The 20,267-nt window shown below is 41.4% G+C and overlaps 1 protein-coding gene across 1 annotated transcript in view; it reads left to right on the top strand.

Annotated features, from left to right (window-relative positions):
* The window catches only part of BCAS3 (BCAS3 microtubule associated cell migration factor), a 373,523-nt gene that overhangs the window by 120,233 nt on the left and 233,023 nt on the right, over positions 1-20,267 (top strand). The window contains exons 15-16 of the mRNA XM_075719415.1: positions 1,493-1,757; positions 19,125-19,275. Coding sequence (XP_075575530.1) covers positions 1,493-1,757; positions 19,125-19,275 — 416 coding nt within the window. The remainder of the gene's footprint in view (positions 1-1,492; positions 1,758-19,124; positions 19,276-20,267) is intronic.

Here is a 20,267-nt window from a genome sequence, read left to right on the forward strand (position 1 = left end):
TTTTATCTCAAAGGCTTCAGGGCTTAGTTGGAAACTTGCACTTTGATGAATACTTGCTGCTTTTGTCTGGAATAGCTGGAGTGCATTTCTGGAATATTTGTCAAGATTTTATCAGTGTTTACTCCAATTTGAGTACCTAGTGTATTGTAAAACTGGCTTCAGTGAAATCTTAAAGACTTTTATTTAGTTTATGCTGTTTAATAATATAATGAAAACTAATCCTTCTTCTATATGTTTGTTTGCTGTGTTAAATCCCACTTGCGTACGTGGTTCTTTTTAGTCAGCTTTTACCTTTAAAAACATTTTTGGAAGAATTGGTTTAGGATTTTTTTTTTTTTTCTGTGATAAATCATTTTAACCTAGACTACTTGTTTTCTTGAGTTGTCTGCCAGTACGGGGTTGGAAACAAACTTTAATCTCTCTTTTAAAGCATTCCTTCAGGAACAAGAATTTGCTTTCCATCAAAGTGTTGTGTTAAGCACACTTAAAAGAGAATTAAATCCTTCTGGACTTTGTATCTGAGATCTATGCAAGGAGTAACTATAGTAGAAAATATTTAACTGTATTTTTGTATTTGCTTCAAGACTGACCGTTTTAAGCTAAAAGAAGACTTGTGTTTCTCAAGTGGTGGATAAGTATTCATATGCATAAGAAGAAATCTAACTGGGGCCTTCCCTGGGACTTTAATAGCTGATTAATAAAGATTATTATGTGTAAAACGGAGTGGTTTTATACAGAGAAGTGGCCAAAGTTGTTCAGTTTCTTCTTGACAAAATTTTAAACCCAAAAAAGAGCACAGGTCCAGGGATACCTCCATGAATGGTAATTCCACTGAGGGATAAACTGATAGTAGCAGCGTTAGAGACCATTACAGACAGCTTTTGAAAATACTGGCCATTGATTTTTGGTTTGTTAAGTTAGGTAGGACATGGTATTTGTGTTGACTTAAAACACAGTTTTGAGTGCCAGTATTTGTCAAAATCAGGGCCAGTGGTGAGATGTCTCTCTTGTTCTCATCCCTCCCTTTTCCCCTTTTTGGGTAATCTCTAAAAATTAAAGTAAACAAGCAAATAACAAAACATGTAATTGAAATGATTTCCCAACTCTTTTTAGAACTAAATTCTATTTGAAAATTACACCAAGCTCTTGTGGCTTTCTGTAGTACTTTGCAGCATGGTTTGTTTTCGTAAGTTCAGGCCTGTTGAAAAGAAAAATCTCAGGATATTTTGAAAAGTACACAAACTTTGGAACTGGGTATTATACTGCAGCTTATATTTATAGTATATACTGAATATATACTGAATACTGAGTTCATTGGTATATACGCAAGAATTCAAGTTCTTGCCTAAACTTAGGGGTTTTTATTCACACTTCCAATTAAGATTTGTCTCTGTTTAAAACATGATAGTCCCTTTCCTTTGTTAGATGTACGTTGTTAGATGTTAGATGTACGTTGGTGACTATGTTCCCATTTCACTCCTCTGTTTTCTAGGTACAGGATATCTCCTTCAGCCATGACTGTCGTTGGGTTGTGGTCAGCACGCTTCGTGGCACTTCCCATGTTTTTCCTATCAATCCTTATGGCGGCCAGCCCTGTGTCCGAACGCACATGTCACCCCGGGTGGTAAATCGCATGAGCCGATTCCAAAAGAGTGCAGGGCTGGAAGAGATCGAGCAAGAGCTGACATCTAAACAAGGAGGACGCTGTAGCCCTGTTCCAGGCCTGTCAAGCAGCCCGTCTGGCTCACCGCTCCATGGTAAATCCCTTTTTCAGTTTGGTTTTTTTTTTTCTCCCCTTCCCCTTACATTGTTAGGAAACCTTTCCCCTTGAGTCCTTAATGCCTATGTCCTCTAGATGTTTCTGTATGTGCTGTGTAGCTGCCTGACTCAAAACGATTTGGTTCCTAAATAGCTTTGGAGTGCTGGCCTAAAGATCTTCCTAGCCTTCCAGCTTCACGTTTCAGTAGTATTTGCTAACAGCCTGAACAACAGAAATGTTGATTTTACTGGAGATTGCAAGAATTGGTTTGGTTCATTCTATTTGCCCACATAGTTTGTGTCAGTAAAAAATGAGTTTCATAAAATAAGGTGCTGCAGGTATTGTGCAGAAATATGTAACGTATGCAGATACTATAGGAATGAGCCAAGGTATAAATACTTCAGAAAGATAGTTCTAGTTTTGCAGCTTACTTAAGTAAACTATGCTATCACAGATGTGTTAATAATTTCCACTCTAAACTGAAAGTTTTGGGGTCTTCAGGTTTCAAGTTTTGTTTCCATCTAGCACACGGTCAGTAATCTGGTCTATATTCAAATGCCGTTACCTAAAATTCTTATTGCTCATCCGTCTCCGTGATCATGAAGAACAACTGGATATCCACAATAAGTACTGTTTGAGGAGAAATGTGGAATCTAGGCAATGTGAAGTTGATGGCATAGATATTTGTCCACTTTTTGTGTGTGTATGCAATGTGATAAAAAAAGTACAAAGGAAAAAAAGATCTGTAAGAATTGATCTGTACATCCTACTTCTGTGGTGGACGTGCTTTGGAGAAACTAAAAGGACATGGAGGACAGCCTCTAAAAAAGACTGAAAAACCATCATTGTCCCAGCTTCTTGAGTTTCATCTTTGCTGTTCTTTTTGTCCCTCTCTTGATGAGATCGGTACTAGAAGCTGCTTTGTTTGGCTTCAGGATTTGCTGCATCCTTACCCCCTCTTTCTGTTAAGAGTAAGTCACAGCTTCCATTAAAGTGAGAGTTTAAATAGCAGTTTGGTACGGGTAGCCACCCTTTTCCAGTCTCAGAGTATTAAAAATGGCAAGGAACAGTCCCTTGTCCCTAATTGTGAGTAGGATTAGAAGTGCTTGTGAAAGCCCAACTGTGTGCTGTCATAGTCAACATCTTTGCAGCTATAGAGAGAACCTTTGTGGGATTTCTGAATCAAAGGAACATTTTTATGACTTGTTGATTATTAAGGGAACCAGAGTTGTCTCAGAAGAAGCCTCTGTATTTTCTCCGTTCTTTGGACTTTTCTCTGCATAGCTGTTCTGGAGCCATGCTCTTCTGCCTGGAGCCACTGGAAGGCACCCAAAACGTGATCTGTAGTTTCCTCCTCCTTGGAGACATTTGCGTATCTACCATTTTACTTTCTCTCTCATCGTTGTACAGCAGCTCAGCATGTCAGGCTCGAAGCAGGCTGGAGAGTGCTGTAAAGGTTTACGATGGCACATCCAATCCCTTTTAACTGTTGACATCATGGAGAGGAGAGGAAGGAACTCTCAATTTGTGTAGCTTTCATCCAGCCAATTCTGTTTTCTGTCAAGGGAAATTGCAGTAAGTTTTTGCCTTTACAGTACTCTTAGGTACATTTGAAGTTTTGAATAGATTTTGATGCTTTTCTTTTTTTTTTTTTTTTTTTTTCTTTCCTTAAGAAGAAACAGCAGTTGCATTTGCCCTAGGATCCTCAGTGGTGGACAGATTTTCTAGGTAGGAGAAAGACATGCATGGACGAGTTACTGAGAGAAAGGGAGCAGCATTTATGGGAGTGTCTGAAGAGTTCTGAGGCTTCAGTTCTCAAATGTCTGTCCTGAAATATAATAAATAAATCAGATTTTTTCCAAGATCTTTGTGCAGTCATCATTGCTTGAAAATTAGCTCTGTTTAAACAGTTAGCTCCATTTGAAGGCTGCACAGGGGCGCTGAGAATTAAGGCAGGAAGGTAACTTCGGTTTCTGGAGAACTTCACGCAGATCGTGCTCATCACTTTCTCATGGTGTGGAAGGGCTTGAAGTTGGACACATACTGAGACTGTGTGTTGGTAACTTGCAAACCTTCATATGAAAATTTGCCATGAGAAATTCATGGGGATCGTATGGAGGCGTTAGCAGAGTTGTCTTAAAAAAAAAAAAAAAAACTTAGAAAAAAAGGCAAAATCATGTGGTTTAAAATAATCAACTTGGCAAAATATTTGTTTTAGTAATATTATTGCTGGTTTTTCACTTCAGTAATCTTTTAGTTTGGCTGGCTGAAGGCAGGCAGGATATTGAACCATAGCCAGAGACCGATGATTATTTTGTGAACTAAGATGCGTTAACTCAGATTGTAACAGCTCCTTATCATATGATAACGTTAAATTACTGTTGTTTGGAGGAGTTACAGCAGTCTGGTGACAGGACTCAGTACTCGGAACAGGAAAGAGCAGGTTTGGGTTTAATTCTCCACTTTACTTTTAGCTCACTCTGTGACCCTTGGTAACTTTTATTCAGCTGATTTTGTCTGTCAGCTTTCTACTGTGTAACAAGAATAATAATCTCTGTATTCCCCATGTGTGGAATTACTTGAAGTTTGTAGTTTCCTTCACAAAGAATAACTGCTAGTTTCCTTACTCATCCCTCTAAATGCAGCTGATGATAATGGAAATAAACCCGGAGACCATGTCCTAGAGAGCACCATGACACTGGGACAAATTGTTGATTAAGTGACAGATTCAGAGAAGATTGTGGTAAACTGGTTTTATTTCTGGAGGATTTTTTTTGTGTGGCGTCGTGTCATCATGATTTTCCTTTTATGTCCTTCACAGTCTAGAACAGTTCGATAAGCCCTCAGTTAGAAAAACTGCTGTTAATCCTTCTGCTAATATTTCTTCCGTGTTACAATAGCGTTGCTACAACCTTAGGCCAAAAGACCAGACTTCTGTGAACAAAGCGCTTGCTTTTTATCTTCTTTTTTGATTAGCAATTGTAACCTATTGATGTTAACTTGTGATTAGCTTTTGTTCTTGTAAATACTTTCAGAGTTCAGGCTTTGTAATATTTTTCTCACTTGTTTTTTAACTCCTAGTTTCAAAATGAAACTGTTTGCTATGTATATAGTAGCAAGGCAATCTATTTACATTTTGTTTGGAGTACCCTACGAACTGTTTACCCGCACAATGTAAGCCTTTACTGGGAGTGGGGATGATTTCATTTCCAAATAAATCAGTTTGGCTTTGTTCTTTTTAGCAGAATGAAGTAAACGGTTAAATAGAGGAAGATGAAGAGATATTTCTTTTGCACCTTTTATAGCTAACACAGATTTTGTTTGGGTTATTCTGTCAGTTAATCCAGCGAGGTTATATTTTTGTCATTCCGTTGGATTGCCAGAGTGCGTTGTCAGTAATATCCGAGTTAGGTTGGGATCCTTTTATGGGCTTTTACTATTATAAGACTATTAGGACATCAGTTGGTTGGGGGGCTGAACAGGAGGGTAAAATATAGCTTTATGTGACCTTTTTACTTGTATAAAATGGGGTTTATGGTGCTTACCTGTCTCACAGATACACCGTATGGATTCATGGATGAGTAGTTAAAACAGAACTACGTCCTTGATTGTGCAAACGTATCCCCTGTTATCTTCAGGACACCTGAATGTGAACAGCAAGGAGCATTTAGCTGTAAAAATGTAATGCTTTACTTGGAAGATTGAAAGCTCTTACTTTTATTCTGCAAATGAAAATTTACAGTATGTCATTGTCATGACTTCTTGCGCCACTAGTAAGTTAAAGTCGCTCTAGCTCTACTCGGGGGTTTCTTCGGTTGTTGACTGCAGGGATTTCCAGAATCAGAACAAACAGTAACGTAGTAAGTTAAGCACACGTTGGACCTATAGCTACACATCCACACCTGCTAAAAACATTCAATAATAACGTGATGCTCTCTGAATTTGTCATGTCATTTTCTTGGGGATGGAACTATTTATTTGGATGGTGTAGTTTTGCCAAAAGACCATTCATAATAGGCAGTGGTTCTGTTTCAGATTTAATACCTATGCTGAAATGCAGTACATAAATCGAGAATTACGAAAAAACATGTTGTTCTGTATACATTGCATTCAGACTTGTATTTAGCTCTTTATAACTATTTCAGTATAGCACGTTTTTCATTGCAAAATCTTCTTTAATTTTAAAAATCAAAAAGGTTTTCTCTCACTTTTTCCTTCCCTCGTTACTATCGCAACACGATTAAAATCCAAGCAGAAGATTAGAAGTTTGATAGACGTGCAGCCTGAGATGCTTTAAATATTTTCACGTTACTCTTCACTATTTCCCAGAGTGAAACTCCTTTTACTAGAAGAATTCTTATGGGAAAGCAGAGTTGAAAGGACTGACATCATCAGCCCTTCCTGAAAAACAGATTGGTTTCCTTTAAGTAACACTCACTTAAGAAACCACCTATTTAGGGAGAGGCAGACAAAAATAGTTTCAAAGAAAATTAACTGTATAATAACTTAAAGCACTGGAGGGCAGTTCCTTTCCAAAGTTTAACTCGAGAGCTGGCGCTGTGAGCACGAGGGGGGAGCGGTTGTGTGGAAAGTCTCTGTGAAACTTTCATTTTTCTCTTTGCAAAGCGTAGCTTCTCTCCGCAGAAAATAGTTCTGATAAACGTATAGAAACAACAAAGCAAGCGGCAGAATAGGCCTGGTTTGGGTTTGGGGGTTTTTTGGGTTTTTTTGTTTTTTTTTTTTTTTAAAACGTAGTTTTGATGTTCCTATTTATTTGGCGCTCTTCCACAGCTTCCCCCTTGGCCGGTTGTGTGGGGTTTGGGGTGGGGGTGGGGGGATTGGGGGGGTTTGGGGGCTGGGGGGAGGCTTTTTGGAGGGAGTGATGGGGTTTAGGGGGGAGGTTTGGGGGTGTTTTGTTTGGTTTGGGTTTTAATTTTTTCTATTTTAAACGTGCTTGCAAATAATTTCTTTTCCAGCCCGCTCCGCAGTCCCGATTTACCACAAACCCCTGTTTTCCCCTCACGGGCCTCTGCCCGCCGACGCCGGCGGCGGGCCTGTAGGGGGCGCCCTCCTCCCGGCCGTGCCGCCGCCTCCAGACCGGGGGCGGCCCGGGGCTGCCCGGGGGGGTCCCCTCGCCGCCTCCCCTCGCCTCCCCTCGCCGCCTCCCCTTCGCCGCCTCCCCTCGCTTCTCCTCGCCGCCTCCCCTCGCTTCTCCTCGCCGCCTCCCCTCGCTTCTCCTCGCCTCTCCTCGCCGCCTCCCCTCGCCTCCCCTTCGCCTCCTCCCCTCAGCTCCCCTCACCTCCCCTCACCGCCTCCCCTCACCGCCTCCCCTCGCCTCCCCTCAGCTCCCCTCTCCGCCTCCCCTCAGCTCCCCTCGCCACCTACCCCCAGCTCCCCTCAGCTCCCCTCTTCGCCTCCCCTCGCCACGGCGGCCTGTGCTCCTCGCCGGCTGTGGTGTGGAAGGGTGAGGGTATTTATTCCGCTGCCTGCTGCTAGGTCGCTTTTAAAAGGGTTTATTTCATCTGGGAGAATTTGCGTCGCGGTTATACCTCGCTGCTTCGGTACCCGCCGACTCCTAACCAACTCTTAAGGGTGCTGCCGGTTATTTTAGAATAGATGTAAAACACTCGCCAAATACTGGTAATAAGAATAGACCTTCTTTTTTAGTAATGCAGGAAGAATTTACATTGCAGTCACTGAGCTACTCGTATAAACCCTCCACGTTCACTGGGCAACGGGCTGCCTAAAATGCATAGCGGTTCTCTTGACTTCACGCTCTCATTTAAAGTTTCTCTGTACATTTTTAAGGAAATTGGGGAAAAAAAGAAAATTAAAAAAACCGACCTGGTGGGAATTTTCTGCTAATGACTTTTCGAGACATTACTTCCCTCTGGAAAGGTCCCAGGGTTATGTGAAGCCTCTTGGCCATGGCAGCGCAGGCAGAGGAGCGGGGCGGCTGCCGCAGCCCCAGCTTGCGCAGGTGGGGCAGGGGAGCAGAGGGGTGAACAGCCCTCCCTCAGCACCAGTTTGGGGACGGGCCAGGGGCTTGCTGCTTGTCAATGAGCTGTGCTCTTAGCTGCCTTTTTTTTTTTTTTTTGCCTTTTCTTACCTTTTTCCCCTTTTTCCCTCTTCCCCCCCCCCCCCCCATTTTCTTCCCCCTGTTTTTTTTTCCCTTTTTCTTTCCCTTTTTCCCATTTTTTTCCATTTCTCCCCCCCCCCCCCCCCCTTTTTTTTTTGTAATGGATAGAGAATCAGTGGAGTGAAAGAAGTGGGTGGTATATTTTGGGTCATTTCTGAAGTGGAAGGAAAAGGTCCATTCCCTTCAGATAAGTAGGGAAGTAGACTGATAAATTCTGTCACAAGGGAAGTTCGTGTCTGTACATAAAGTGTTTTAGGAGTGGGCTTTTGTAAACAGTGTAGATCTGAGACTGGGGCAAATGTACATTTGCCTTTATATTTGAAAAAGGAGTTGTGAGTATTCCAGATAAATTGAAAATTGAAGGAGACTGGCATCAGAAGGGAATTGCAGTTCTTGAGATATGAAGTGTAAAAATATATGACTGAGTGATTTAGCACAGCAAATGCCGTAGCAGTGGTCAAAGCAAACTGTTTCAGAAAGATTGTGGGTAGACAGGCGGAGGGGAAGTAATAGGTAGTGCACAGGAGACCGGGATGTCAAGGATGGATCGCGAGGTGAAAGGAAGGTGGAAGGCAGAGAGGAGTTGGATTACCACAGATGTGAGCGTCCCACTGAAGTTTTCCTGTCAAGATGGATGATTTCAGTCTTGGTAACATCAAACCGAAGAAAATTTCTATAGGGTCAAGTGTTGATGTGTCAGAGGCATGTATGGAGGGAGGCCAAGGAGAAGTGGTAACTGGATTTTGAAGTGTTTCTCTGAAAATGGCTTAATAAAATGACATGTTGGGATTCTGTTGTTATTTCAGTTGTCCCCTCGATTACTTCCTCTTAATTTACAGTAAAACGATATTTTTCTATCAGCAAATCTCACCAGTTAACCGGGTGTATAAAAGACAGGCTAGTGTATTTCCGTCTTGTACATCGTGAGTAATAAAGACACCCTGCAGGTTATGCATCGCTTTTGACAGGGTTTTGCAGTTCTTGCCAATTGGAAATTGATAAATAGCGATATTCGTGATGCACAAGAAGGAACGTGCTCGACTGTTTTATGGCTTCTCAGGACGCTTTATGTGCCTGTGCAGAGGACTACCTACGCTTGTGTACAGCTGAACGGTGTTTTAAGGAGAAATGAGCGTGATCAGCATAAAAGCAGTCACTAAGATTGAGCTTTGAAATAACAAGCCAGCTGGAAAGAGTTGGTCAGTGTAGGAGCGATGCAGGAAAGGTTTTCTGGACGGTGTTCGTCTCCAAGGCACAAAAGGGGAAAGGCTGGGGTGGGGTTGGGAGAAGAGAGGCCTGGTACAGGGAGACGGCGTGGTCCACAAGTTTGTCGTGGGTCAAGGAATTTAAGTGGCTTGAGGGAGCTGCGATCAGTGAAATGACAAAAAGTAGCTTTGCTCACCCGACACAAGCCTGCAATATGTTTGATCACAAGGTGAGAAAGCAGAATCTAGAGTCTTTTCAAGAGACCGTATCAGCTAAAGGAGGAGGTTTAAGTATTGTGGGTGTTGTATGACAACTCAGGTTTGGTGTGAGGGAAAGGTGAAAGCATGTGAAGCTCTGTGTGAGTAACCAGCGAGGGAAAGGAATGGGACAAGAGCTGGTGGGAACAATCATTTTATCTAATGGACCTGCTGAGTTCAAGCCCCAACACCTTCTGCTTCCCCTGGCAGTGGGTGTTCTGGGGCACAGCCGCTGCCGCTGTTGCGAGGGAATCCAGCGCTGATCCCTCGTGCCCGCAGTCTGAATCCCATTCCCTGTGTGTATGATTGGTGATTGATTACTGATTATGCAGTAAATGGGCGCTGCTCTTGTTGTCTTTTTTCAGTTTATTATTCTTAAGTAAGGCATTTAAATCAACTGTGCATTTTTGGTAGTCTAAAAAATGTAAACACTTTATGGAAAGAAACGTAAGCATTACGATTAGAAATAAAATATACTTGTATCTTTTAAAAGGTTTATCTTTACCCTTAAATATGCTGATTGGCCTTATTCTTTCTGCTTAGTCTTTGTGGGCTGTTAAAATCAGTTGCTTTTTCCCATCTCAAGGAAATGCATCTTTGACACTTCTCATGACCGGAGTCACGATGCTGTCACAGAGCCAGAAAACATCCTTAACGGTCATGGGTAAAAGAGCAGAGCTGCCGAGGGTGTGTGGTGGGTGGGAGACGGAGAGAGATTGCCATGGTTTACTTCAGTTCCTATTCTATGGGTGTTTCAGACAAGCCATTTATTATAATTATCCATGGATATTATTATCAAGTTCTCATATGCAGCATTTCTCAAGGCAATTTTTTTTTCACATAACTTGGGATAAATACTGTATACTCAAACTGGATTGAATTCAGATGCTAATATATTTGTGCTAATTGTTGCAGCTAGAGCGAGGGAAAATAAGGCATTGGTAAAAAGGTAGGGAGAGGGAAGCCACAAATGTTGTAACCTGTAGTTTATCGTCAACACTGAATTCTAATAAGCTAAGCCCTTTGGGTAAGGGGCTGCTGTTAAATTTTGCCCGTCTCCTCACCCAGCACAGCTGCATGCAGAGGTGTCCTTGAGAAATTCCCAGACCAGTCCTTTGCAGTTGCTAAGACAAGCTGACTGCTTTTTCTGACTGTGTTGTCCCAAGACAAAAAAATTAAAATTATTCTGTATCATGTGGAAGGGAAGTCTGAGACACCCAAATTTTCTAAAGTTCACAATGCTGAAGCATCTCGGAGTCATCCCTGAAAGAAGGCTTTGAATACAAAACTGTGATGATGTGAATTATGATTGATGGACATGACAAGGGGCAGTAATAGTGCATACTTGTTTTCTCAAGCGCTTCATCATTCACCAGCAGACAGTGTTAGCAAAATTCCCTTGTGCAAGAAATTGGAGTAACAGAGTCTCCACGCAACGCCTAGGAGCTGCCTGTGCGATAACCTCATTAGTGGGTGGTAATTCTGAGCTCATGTAGTCCCTTCCTTGGAAGACTTTGCAAGCTCAAGTCCAGTGCTGTGGTAGCCACAGCTCCTGGTCCAGAGCTGGCTTACGGCCACGCGCTGGGGAGGATGGCCAGCGCACCTTCGCATTTGTTCGCAAAATATTCCGTAGCTATACCCATAGTACTTAGAAGAAACTAATCTTGCAGATTTGTCGTCTGTGAAGAGTTGTAGGTGGCAAGGTCTGGTACAAATAGGATGGCAACCTCTGGACCCCTCCCTGCCTGTGGCTGGCGTTTACTGGGGATGACCTAAGAGCAGAAAGGCCAGTTTGGCTGATTTTGGTGGTGACCACGGTCTGGAGCGAACCAGCTGAAGTGTTACTGCGGCCGCCTGCTTTATGGCTGTGCAAAGCCCAGAGCCAACAGCTGGCAATCAACTTTTGTTGTGGTTTTTACTTCAAGGAGAGTTTTGCCCGTAAACAGGCTTGAGCTTTGCACCAACATTTTTAGTTAAATAAATCCTGAAAGGTGATTATTAGGTGAGGCTTGTGTGAGTGGTGATGGAGAGGTTGTTTTCTAAGGAAGTGCTTCAAGGCACCTTTACTGTGCAGCTCTTTGAGGGACTTTAGCACAGCAAACCAGTATCTGTACAAAATGAGGAGGGGAAACGGCAAGGGAAGCAGCAGACATTTGTTTCGGATTTTCAGGGAGATACTTTTTACACAAGGCAGTTAACACTGTGGATGTCCTCACAGCTGCGGGTGAGCGGGACACTGTCACTGTTCTGGCAGAAGTGGCTTCCTCTCCTTTTTGATTCCTCTGGACCGTCAGTGTAATTTCTTTTCCATGCAGGAAAAGAAGAAACACGCATGGAGGTAGGCGAAATGGCCAGCCGTACATCACTAGTTGTAGAAGTAAATGACAGGTTCAAATCCCAGCTTGAGGTTTGAACTGTTCTTTCATCATCCGTCTTTGGCCAGGTAGAGACAACGGGCGGCAAAGGGGTCACGGCAGTTCCTTCTCTCTTCTAACCTTTGCCAAGGACAAGAGGAGATTTTCAGGTGTCAGTGGGACGCTTTATAACTGCGGAACAAAGTTTTTGAAACTGCAGGTAGTGGAAGAAAGAGAAACTTCGGAAGGAGGAAAGGAATATTATGAGGCCGTGTTCAGATTTTGAGTGGATGTTGCTGATGAGCAGTTGGAAGAGCTGAAGTTCAAGGAGCTCGGGTGAGAGGGCAGAGGACTCCGTCTCATCAGTGGCTGAGATACTTGGACTGGCGCTTGCATGTCTCGGCAGAGTGTTCTGACTTCCAAGCTTGCCTGTCACCATCACATGCCTTGCCTGGATGCAAATAGAGAGAAAGTTCTGCTTTCTTAAGATAATCATGAGATTTAGTGCAGCTGTCTTCCAAAAGGTTCAATATCAAGCGGTTTTAAACATTATGAAAACAACCGGCTGCGTTATTTTCTCCCATCCATTTCAGTGGAATCAAGTTAGTGATAGGTTTTGGATTTGCACCAGTTTAGCTGAGAGAAGAACTCGCTCTAAGTAGCGAGATCACGTGTGCATACCCGTTGTAGCTAATACATAATGCTCTGCCTTTAATGGGTCTAATTGTGTTGGAAATATTGAGGGTTAGGGTGTGAAATGAGGCTAAATTTGGTAGGGTACAATTCAAGGAAATTGCAATGTAACTTGAATTTAGAAGCGATAGTTAACTAAAATAATTCATTTCCTGACTTTTTCTAGGAAAACGTGTAACATTCTACAATGAAAGATAAACCACATTTGATTGAATAAAACAAAACGTAAAAGGAAAAGGCCGCTTTGGCAGTAATTAGTGCTCGTGGTATTGAGTGTGTTTCTCGGGACGCTATTGAGTTTGTCTGTCAAGCTCTTCCAAGCGACTTCTGCGAGCCAGCATTGCTTCCGCAGGGTGCTCTGTTCAGGTCACAAGGCAGCGTTTCTCACCAGGGTGCTGCTGTTTCCTCTTCCGACTGTAGTAGATTACAGATTATACTGGAACATGTCTGAGAAAAGGTCAGAAACGAGGGTGAAAGTCTTGGAACTGAAGCTGGGAAGCTTTCCATTCTCATCCGGGAATCTTTCTGTATTGAATAAAAAGCAAAGCAAAATAAACCACCACATCCAGACACTTCTGGTTTTCCTGCCATTTTCTGTCTGCCGGTTAGAGAGGGTTTTATTTCCCTTGCATTATATGATTAGTGAATGTTTAGTTGAGGAATCTTCACTGTTACACTAACCAGAAGTCATGGCCAAGCACAGTTCATTTTCTTACAACTTGGCCTCCATGTGATTGCATAGCCTCGAGTTACTGCATTTTTATTTACCAAATTAAAGATGTTTATATGTAGTGTTAATGTCAGCAGACTACGTGGTACGCTTTGAAATGTAGTCTGTTAAATACTGGAAGATATAAAAGCTAATCCGAGTGGGTTCTGAATTTTAATGACACTGCATTACTAAGTTTTTTGTGTTGGAGTAATGGAAGAAAAATGAAAAAAATCAGCGTAGAATCATTTTATTATGAGGCTGACAGGTGCTTGATACCACTTTAGTTTTTCATGTAAAGTGTATAGAGAAACTTAAAATCCTTATGATCATTACGTTCCTACTGGAAAAACTGCCTGGGCCGAGGCCCGTTTGCTTTGCTCGCCAACAGGGTGGAATTTCTCTATGCAAAAGAGGATCCCACAACACTTGAACGAGGAGATGTACTGTATGCAGGTGAAACTGCCAGGGGAAATTTAATGGGTAAAATGATTTAATTCCAGTTTAGTGGTAAGCTGGTGCTCGCATCCCTTAGGGTGTAGTTTTGGTTTGAAGCTGGGTTGTGAATTACCGAGTTCCCGTTCCACTGAGCCGCTGAGGCTGTTGCTGGCGTGCGGGGCTGGGATCTGTGGTAGAGGTGTAGTAGAGCTAGGTTTGAATCGGGGCAGAAGCGATTTGTTCGCATTGATGCGGTACTGTGCGTGGGCTAAAGAGAAGGGCAAAGTAACGGTAGAGCTGTCGGTGGGGTGGCATCAGCATCATTCTTTCAGGATCCGATAAAGTCTCTTTGCAAAGCACCGGCTGCACTGTGCTGTATTCACAGATGAGCTCCTTGGCGTGCTGCGTTTTGATGTATATTTATGTCATTAGTAGCTGCAAAAATCCGGATGTTTTTCTTCCTCTCTCCTCAGAGATGATCTCTGACAGTAGTGCCCTGAAGTACTCCGTTCAAATGCTGACCGATTTGAAATCTGGCCTGAATTCATCAAGGCTTTTAGTTGATCGGAAGAGGACAAGTTTACTGTATTAATTGCTTTCAGTTACTGAATGTTTTTTACACAGTGTTACAAACTAGCAAGTCTAGCATGTTTTCCCCTAAGTGTAGCTTTCCTTTCATATCCAAAAATACATTTTGAAAACTTACAAATGCGCGATTTGATCAAATGTTTAGATCTCACGTTCATGCCTTAAGAGTATTTTATGGGTTTAACAATAATTGGAAATAAAATAATCGTAAATACAAACTGTAGCCGTCCCTAACATAGCATTGCAATGGCGAAGGTGAGGGGACAGCGACCTGTCTGCGGAGCTGTGAGGCGGGAGGCGTCGCAGCCGGGTCGCCGGCCCTGGAGCGTGGAGGCGAGGGCGAAGCAGCGGGGACACGAGCCCGGCCGGGCCGTACCTGGGAGCCGCTCCTGATGTCTTTTCCACAGATGTCCAGCTTTGTCAAAAACCAGTAAATCTTGTGAAGTTTATTTTCCTTATAGCATCTGTGTTTTATAATGGTGCTTTTAATTTGTTTTTTCTTTGTCTGCTGGGATTTCTTTTGTCCGGCACTTTCAGGCCTCCCTTTTTTCCTCAGTGGAAGTGAGTCTGTTAATGATGGCTGGCTTGGGAATACACCCCGGCCAGGCCGGCACGGCAGCCGCTCCCTCTGTCTGACAACAAAGCCCATTGTTGTTTTCTTTCTTCACTTTTATCCTCAACTTAATCCATTTTTCCTTTGAGTATTTGTGGAATAAAATGTCTGGAAAAGCGTGGCTCAGGTTTTGGGTGGATGATAGGATGGCGGGTTTGTTGCAGACTTTCAGCGAACAGGTACGAGGGCAGAACTAACTGATCGTATTTTCCGTGTCTCGGTAGGCAACGTTTATGCAATGTAATGCTGCACTTGTAAATAAACTCCTGCTGTCAGGCTACCAGAGCCACGACATCCTCGGCTTTTTGCAAGTCCCTTAGTAAAATTAATAAGAGATTTTTAGATTAGTAAGACCAGCAGCTTAAATTGAGACATAAGACTTTTCTGTTTCTTGTATTTTTCCCCAATGGAAGACTGAAAGGCTGAATTCAGATTAACTGCAGGAGTTTTTTTGACTTGGGTTTAACTGCGGTCAGGAATTTGGACCTTGAGTCTGTAGTACTTCAGTGAAAATAACGCAAGCGCTTCCCTTCGCGTGTGTCCTGAGCTGCGGCCCAAGCTGGAGAGGGAGCGCGGTCCGATGGGAGGTTGCATACGGGAAAAATAAACCTTAGCCTAACTGGCTGTAATGTATTCCATGCACAGCTCTTGAACTGTCGTCTGAAAATGTCTTCCGTGGCAGCCCGTGGACAGACAGATGCTTGACCAAAAGGACTTGCCTTGCACGGGGTCCTGAGGGCCGTTAAGCTCACGCTCTGGGCGATTACCAAGGGGAAGTGCCTCGTTGCTCGGGATGCTCTGCTGGGAATGTTCAGACTGATTCTTGAGGGGGCACGTTTGCCGTGAAATTGTGATGATGATGATTAATTTTCTCTAAATTAATTGCAATAGAAAGTATTCCTTGAATAGTCAGTGGGATGTGATTTGTGTGTAGCTGTCAGTATGCAACTAAGCTAGCATTTCAAGTTAAATTGCCTGTGCGAAGTGAAGCTACTCTATTTGAAGCTATAATTCCAGGGTTTTATTCTTTATTAATATGCGTATTTCCTTACAAGAATGAATATATACTGTCCACATGTGGCAAGGTAATTTGAGTACAGGATTCTGCTGTATGAAAAATGTTTGCTATTTCTAGCGGACTTAAACTTTGGCTTATTTGTTGCTTGTCCTTTGACAGTGAATCGACAACTGCTTGAGCTGTAGAAATAATGTTGATGCTTGACTGCATTCTTTGTGCTCTTTTGGCCTGATACGGCAGTCCTGTGCACACACGACTCCTGTTTACTGCAGGAGGAGTTTCCTGCTTTGAAGGGCTGGAGGCATGGAGAGTGACTTTGTCAAATTTCTGGATGGGTACAACAGCAGACCGTAAAATCATGGGGTTTTAAAATGACTTATTAAACCTAATGTGTGACACTATTTTGTTCCACTGATGTTCAGAATGCACAATACAGCTTTCGCTGAATGCTTCGGAGAGGAACAGCCCTAGTGATAAGAGTGCATTTGCTGGATCCCCAAGGCTGTGTGGTTAAGACGACAAGCCATGTACCTCTCCGATAGGTCTGAGGCAACATACAAAGAAGATATAACAGTATGGAACGTTCCCATCTCAAAAATAGCTAAAAATAATTCGGTGAAAACAAAAGCAAGTATTTTTACTTTTCTATTAAGCACAGTCTTCTTTAACCTTACTCACCCACAGCATCTTAATATTATTGTAGTCAGATTTTCAAGAAAAAGTTTACTCTCAGAATTAATTTGTCTCCTTTTTTGTAGCATTCCAACTTTGAATTTTTGACTTGTATCACTTTTAATTACATTTATTTGTAGTTAAGCAACTGAATGTTGCTGCAGGCAGTACTGATTGGCGGGCAGTAGTTATTGGGGTATACATTAGGTATTTACAGCTTTTCCATTTGTCATAGCTGAAGTTTTTTATCACGTTTGTGCTGTGAAGTGCTGTGCATTATGAGCTCTGGTTCAGTTAATTTTTTTATTGATGTTTGTGTGTATCAGGTTAAGGTATACATTTAAAAATGAAATGCTTGACTTCTGAATGGTTTTTTTTTTTCTTTTTTTTTTTTTTCCAAAGAATCATTATTTTAGATTTTGGTCCCATTCAGCATCTCTTTCACACGTTTTCAGTTCTCTCTGTATAGTTTAGTAATTTTTTTTGTTTACTTCGTGTTTTCTTTTCTTATGTGTGAGCCTGAATATTTGTAGGATGTTGTTGCTACAATTAATAGAAAGCTCCTAAGCGGTGACTTAATCCTGCAGTTTTCTGAGTATCCTTAACTGCCTCGGGATTCCTCAACTTGTGTGAAAATAAAGCAGCTCATCCTTGCGTAGGAAGGACGTCTGTAAACGCCTCATTTCTCTGCATGCAGATATTCTCTTGAATCAACTGAAGGTTTTGCATATGGAAAACTCCATGATGTCGGGAGCAGGGGGCACTGAGTAATTAAATGTGCCTTGAGAGAGAGAGAGGACTGTTACAACACAGTCATTTGGTTCAGTAGTTCATAGTTAATCATTATATTCCTAACAAGTCAAAGAAAACAAATTACAGACATTTGGAGCCCCCTCTGTAGATACCATCGCTATTTGCTGTGTAGCGTGCAGTTGCTCATGATGAATATAGGAGAGGGAAACACTTTCAGAGAGGCCTTGATTACATGCAACAGTAACTAATTAGACAATAATGCAGAAAACTATTCATACTACTTTCTACAAGAACCAAGAACACATTGTGAAACTAATCTTAAAAAAATTAATTGCATCTCGGTCTTAATTTAAAACCGAGATGGTTTTTTTTTCCCCTTTCCTGTTTCTTTTTATTCCAAGTTGGTGCAGGAAAATTGCTATTAATGAAATCTGCTCTCCGAGACTTCAATAGGCTTGTTATTCATTAAAGCCTTGCTATTTCTCTTAAAATGTATTGACCAATGTTCAGGCCAGATACTTAACACAAAATACACTTTGTAATTTCATCATTTTTGTTATTGTGCTTTTCGGAGATGCAGAGGTCTATGGACTTTGTAGAAAAAACAAATAAAACCTCTAAGCTTACAGTTATATAGTATTAAAAGAAGGGTAAAGGAAGCATTGAGTGTCTTTAGGATGATGAGACATTCATTAAGATTTTTCCGCCTTCCTTTTCCTATTTTCAATCCATCTGAAGTACCATTAAAGCTTTTCAGGCAGCTTCCTGTGAGAAACCCTTTTCTGTGCTGTTTTTCTTCCTTGAAAAAAGGTGGCTGCTCTTCAGTCAGATTGTATGGATTTGGCCTGGGATTTGTATAATATCTACGTAGAATGCATCGGTTGTTTAGGAACCTAATTCCCAATATGGCTCCCTTTTGATTAAGAACAAAGCCAGCGTTTCACAGCATTATAGGAACACAGAAAAACAAGTTAATGATCTAAACCTTTTAATTCATGGTTGCTTGTCTATTTAAAGTACTTTTGATTCTGTTACAAACAGACTGGCCCCTTTTTTGTTTAACTTCTTTCTTTGGTTTCTTCACATTTCTTTCTTTACTGTCCATGAAATTTGTAGCTAGTTTCCTTTTCTAACTGAAGAATGAAAGGTTGTGACTACAGAATGATACAGAGAGTAAGAAAGCGTATCTAAACTGGGCGTATATCCAGCACAGACCTCTTTGAAACAAGCTAAATTTAGGGTTGTTGGGATTTTTGTGTTATGTTTTCCCCTTCCTTTTTTTGAGTACCTACGTTTTGTTTTCTTCTTCTTCTTCTTTTTTGAATGAATATAAAGTTTGTTACTTTCTTGATACTTTCTTGATTTTTTACATGTAGTTTGGCATGGCTTTATTTTGTATAGTTACTTGTTATTTCCCTCCAGCCTCAGTTCAGCAGATTGCTATTATGTGTGCCTTTATCCGTAGAGACAACAAAAGCGACCTTTTCAGGACTTTCAATTACCAACACTGTATGTGGTACTTTAGGAAAATAGTTCCCTTCTAGAATATTTCCCCCCCCCGCCCCATAGGGAATTGGAATCCAGAGTTTCTTCTTCAAACCGAACTCAAAAACATTTTGGTGAACAAAACTGTTAGGCAAGCAGCAGGAATAATTTCCTTTCCGTGGAAGGGGACCTTATCCCCATATATAAAAATAAATATTTGCTGCTTCTATTGTAATTTATTTTTTACCTGAAATGAAGATTACATTTTTAGGTTGGGTTGGGTTTTGGGGTTTTTTTTGCTTACAATAGGAACTCGTTATTTCTTTTTTTTTTTTTTCTTCTTTTTTTTTTGGCAGTGGCTTATTTCAGGCAGTTGTTAGAAATGATAAATGAAGAAAAAAATCCGCTAATGTGTTTTATTACATCTCTATCCCATCAAGGTAAATTGAACAGCCAAGACACTTACAATAACTTCACAAACAACAATCCTGGGAACCCTCGACTCCTGCCTCTTCCAAGTTTGACTGTGGTGTTGCCTCTTGCTCAAATCAAACAGCCAATGACGTTAGGGACCATCACCAAACGCACAGGGTAAGTGTATCTGCGCGAACCTTTCTTCCCGTTGTTATTTATAATTAATATGGAAATAATTTGTGGTACTAGTGATACTTAATTTTATTCCTTATTTTAATTTCAGTGTATGTAATTTCATGGCAACGGAAGGGGGGTGGGGGGAAGAGGCGACAAGAAAAGAAACCCAGCATCACATAAGTAAACAAAACCTGAAAACAAACCTCTGAAAATTCAGGAGCGTTCATTTGGGTGGGTCGTTTTCTTGCAGTCTGCCATATGGGAAATACTGTACGCTGACATCAGGAGAAATTTCACACCAGGAATTGGTATGAAACATAAGCAGAGCTGTATTCAATCAGAATAAGTTATGGTTTTACTTTTTCTAAGTTTGATTGGTTTGATTTCCAAACTTTTCAAGCAGAAATGATTGTTGACTATCAGAAATGGAAAGACAGTAAGCCAGGTTGAGTATTAAGAGAAAACTTAATCATGCTGTTTTCTTGACCTTATTTTTCCTCTGAAGTGACTGTTCTGTACTATGAAATTCACGTGTGGACTTTCATTCTGGAGCCAGCTGCACTTTGGTACTTCTCACTGTGCCATGATAAAGCACTTCAAAATCTTTGTTGCGAAAAGCTCTACTAAATATATGTGTGTTATAATCGCTAAGAAGATTTTGTGAGCTTCATAAACTATAACAATTTTTAAGTTAATTGATACAGTTTTTAAGTTAATTGTTCAACAGTTGATACTTTTCTCTTGCTAAATTTCAAATCTTCAGTTTTTGCAATTAATACTTAAAACTAGTGGGCGATTATTATATTCCCCCCCCCCACTTTTTGGTTGTTCAAATCCCTGAATATTTTCTAGTTAAAAGTCTGATTGATCCATTAATTTACAGATTGGTTTTATATTTTTAAGAAAAATAAATCACATATGGCATGTGGTTGGACAAAACAATTGAGAGTCCTGCAGGTTCATAACATTTTCTTGCGTTTTGGCAGATGGGT

This window comes from Pelecanus crispus, chromosome 12, assembly GCF_030463565.1.
Source record: "Pelecanus crispus isolate bPelCri1 chromosome 12, bPelCri1.pri, whole genome shotgun sequence".
Lineage (NCBI taxonomy): Eukaryota > Metazoa > Chordata > Aves > Pelecaniformes > Pelecanidae > Pelecanus > Pelecanus crispus.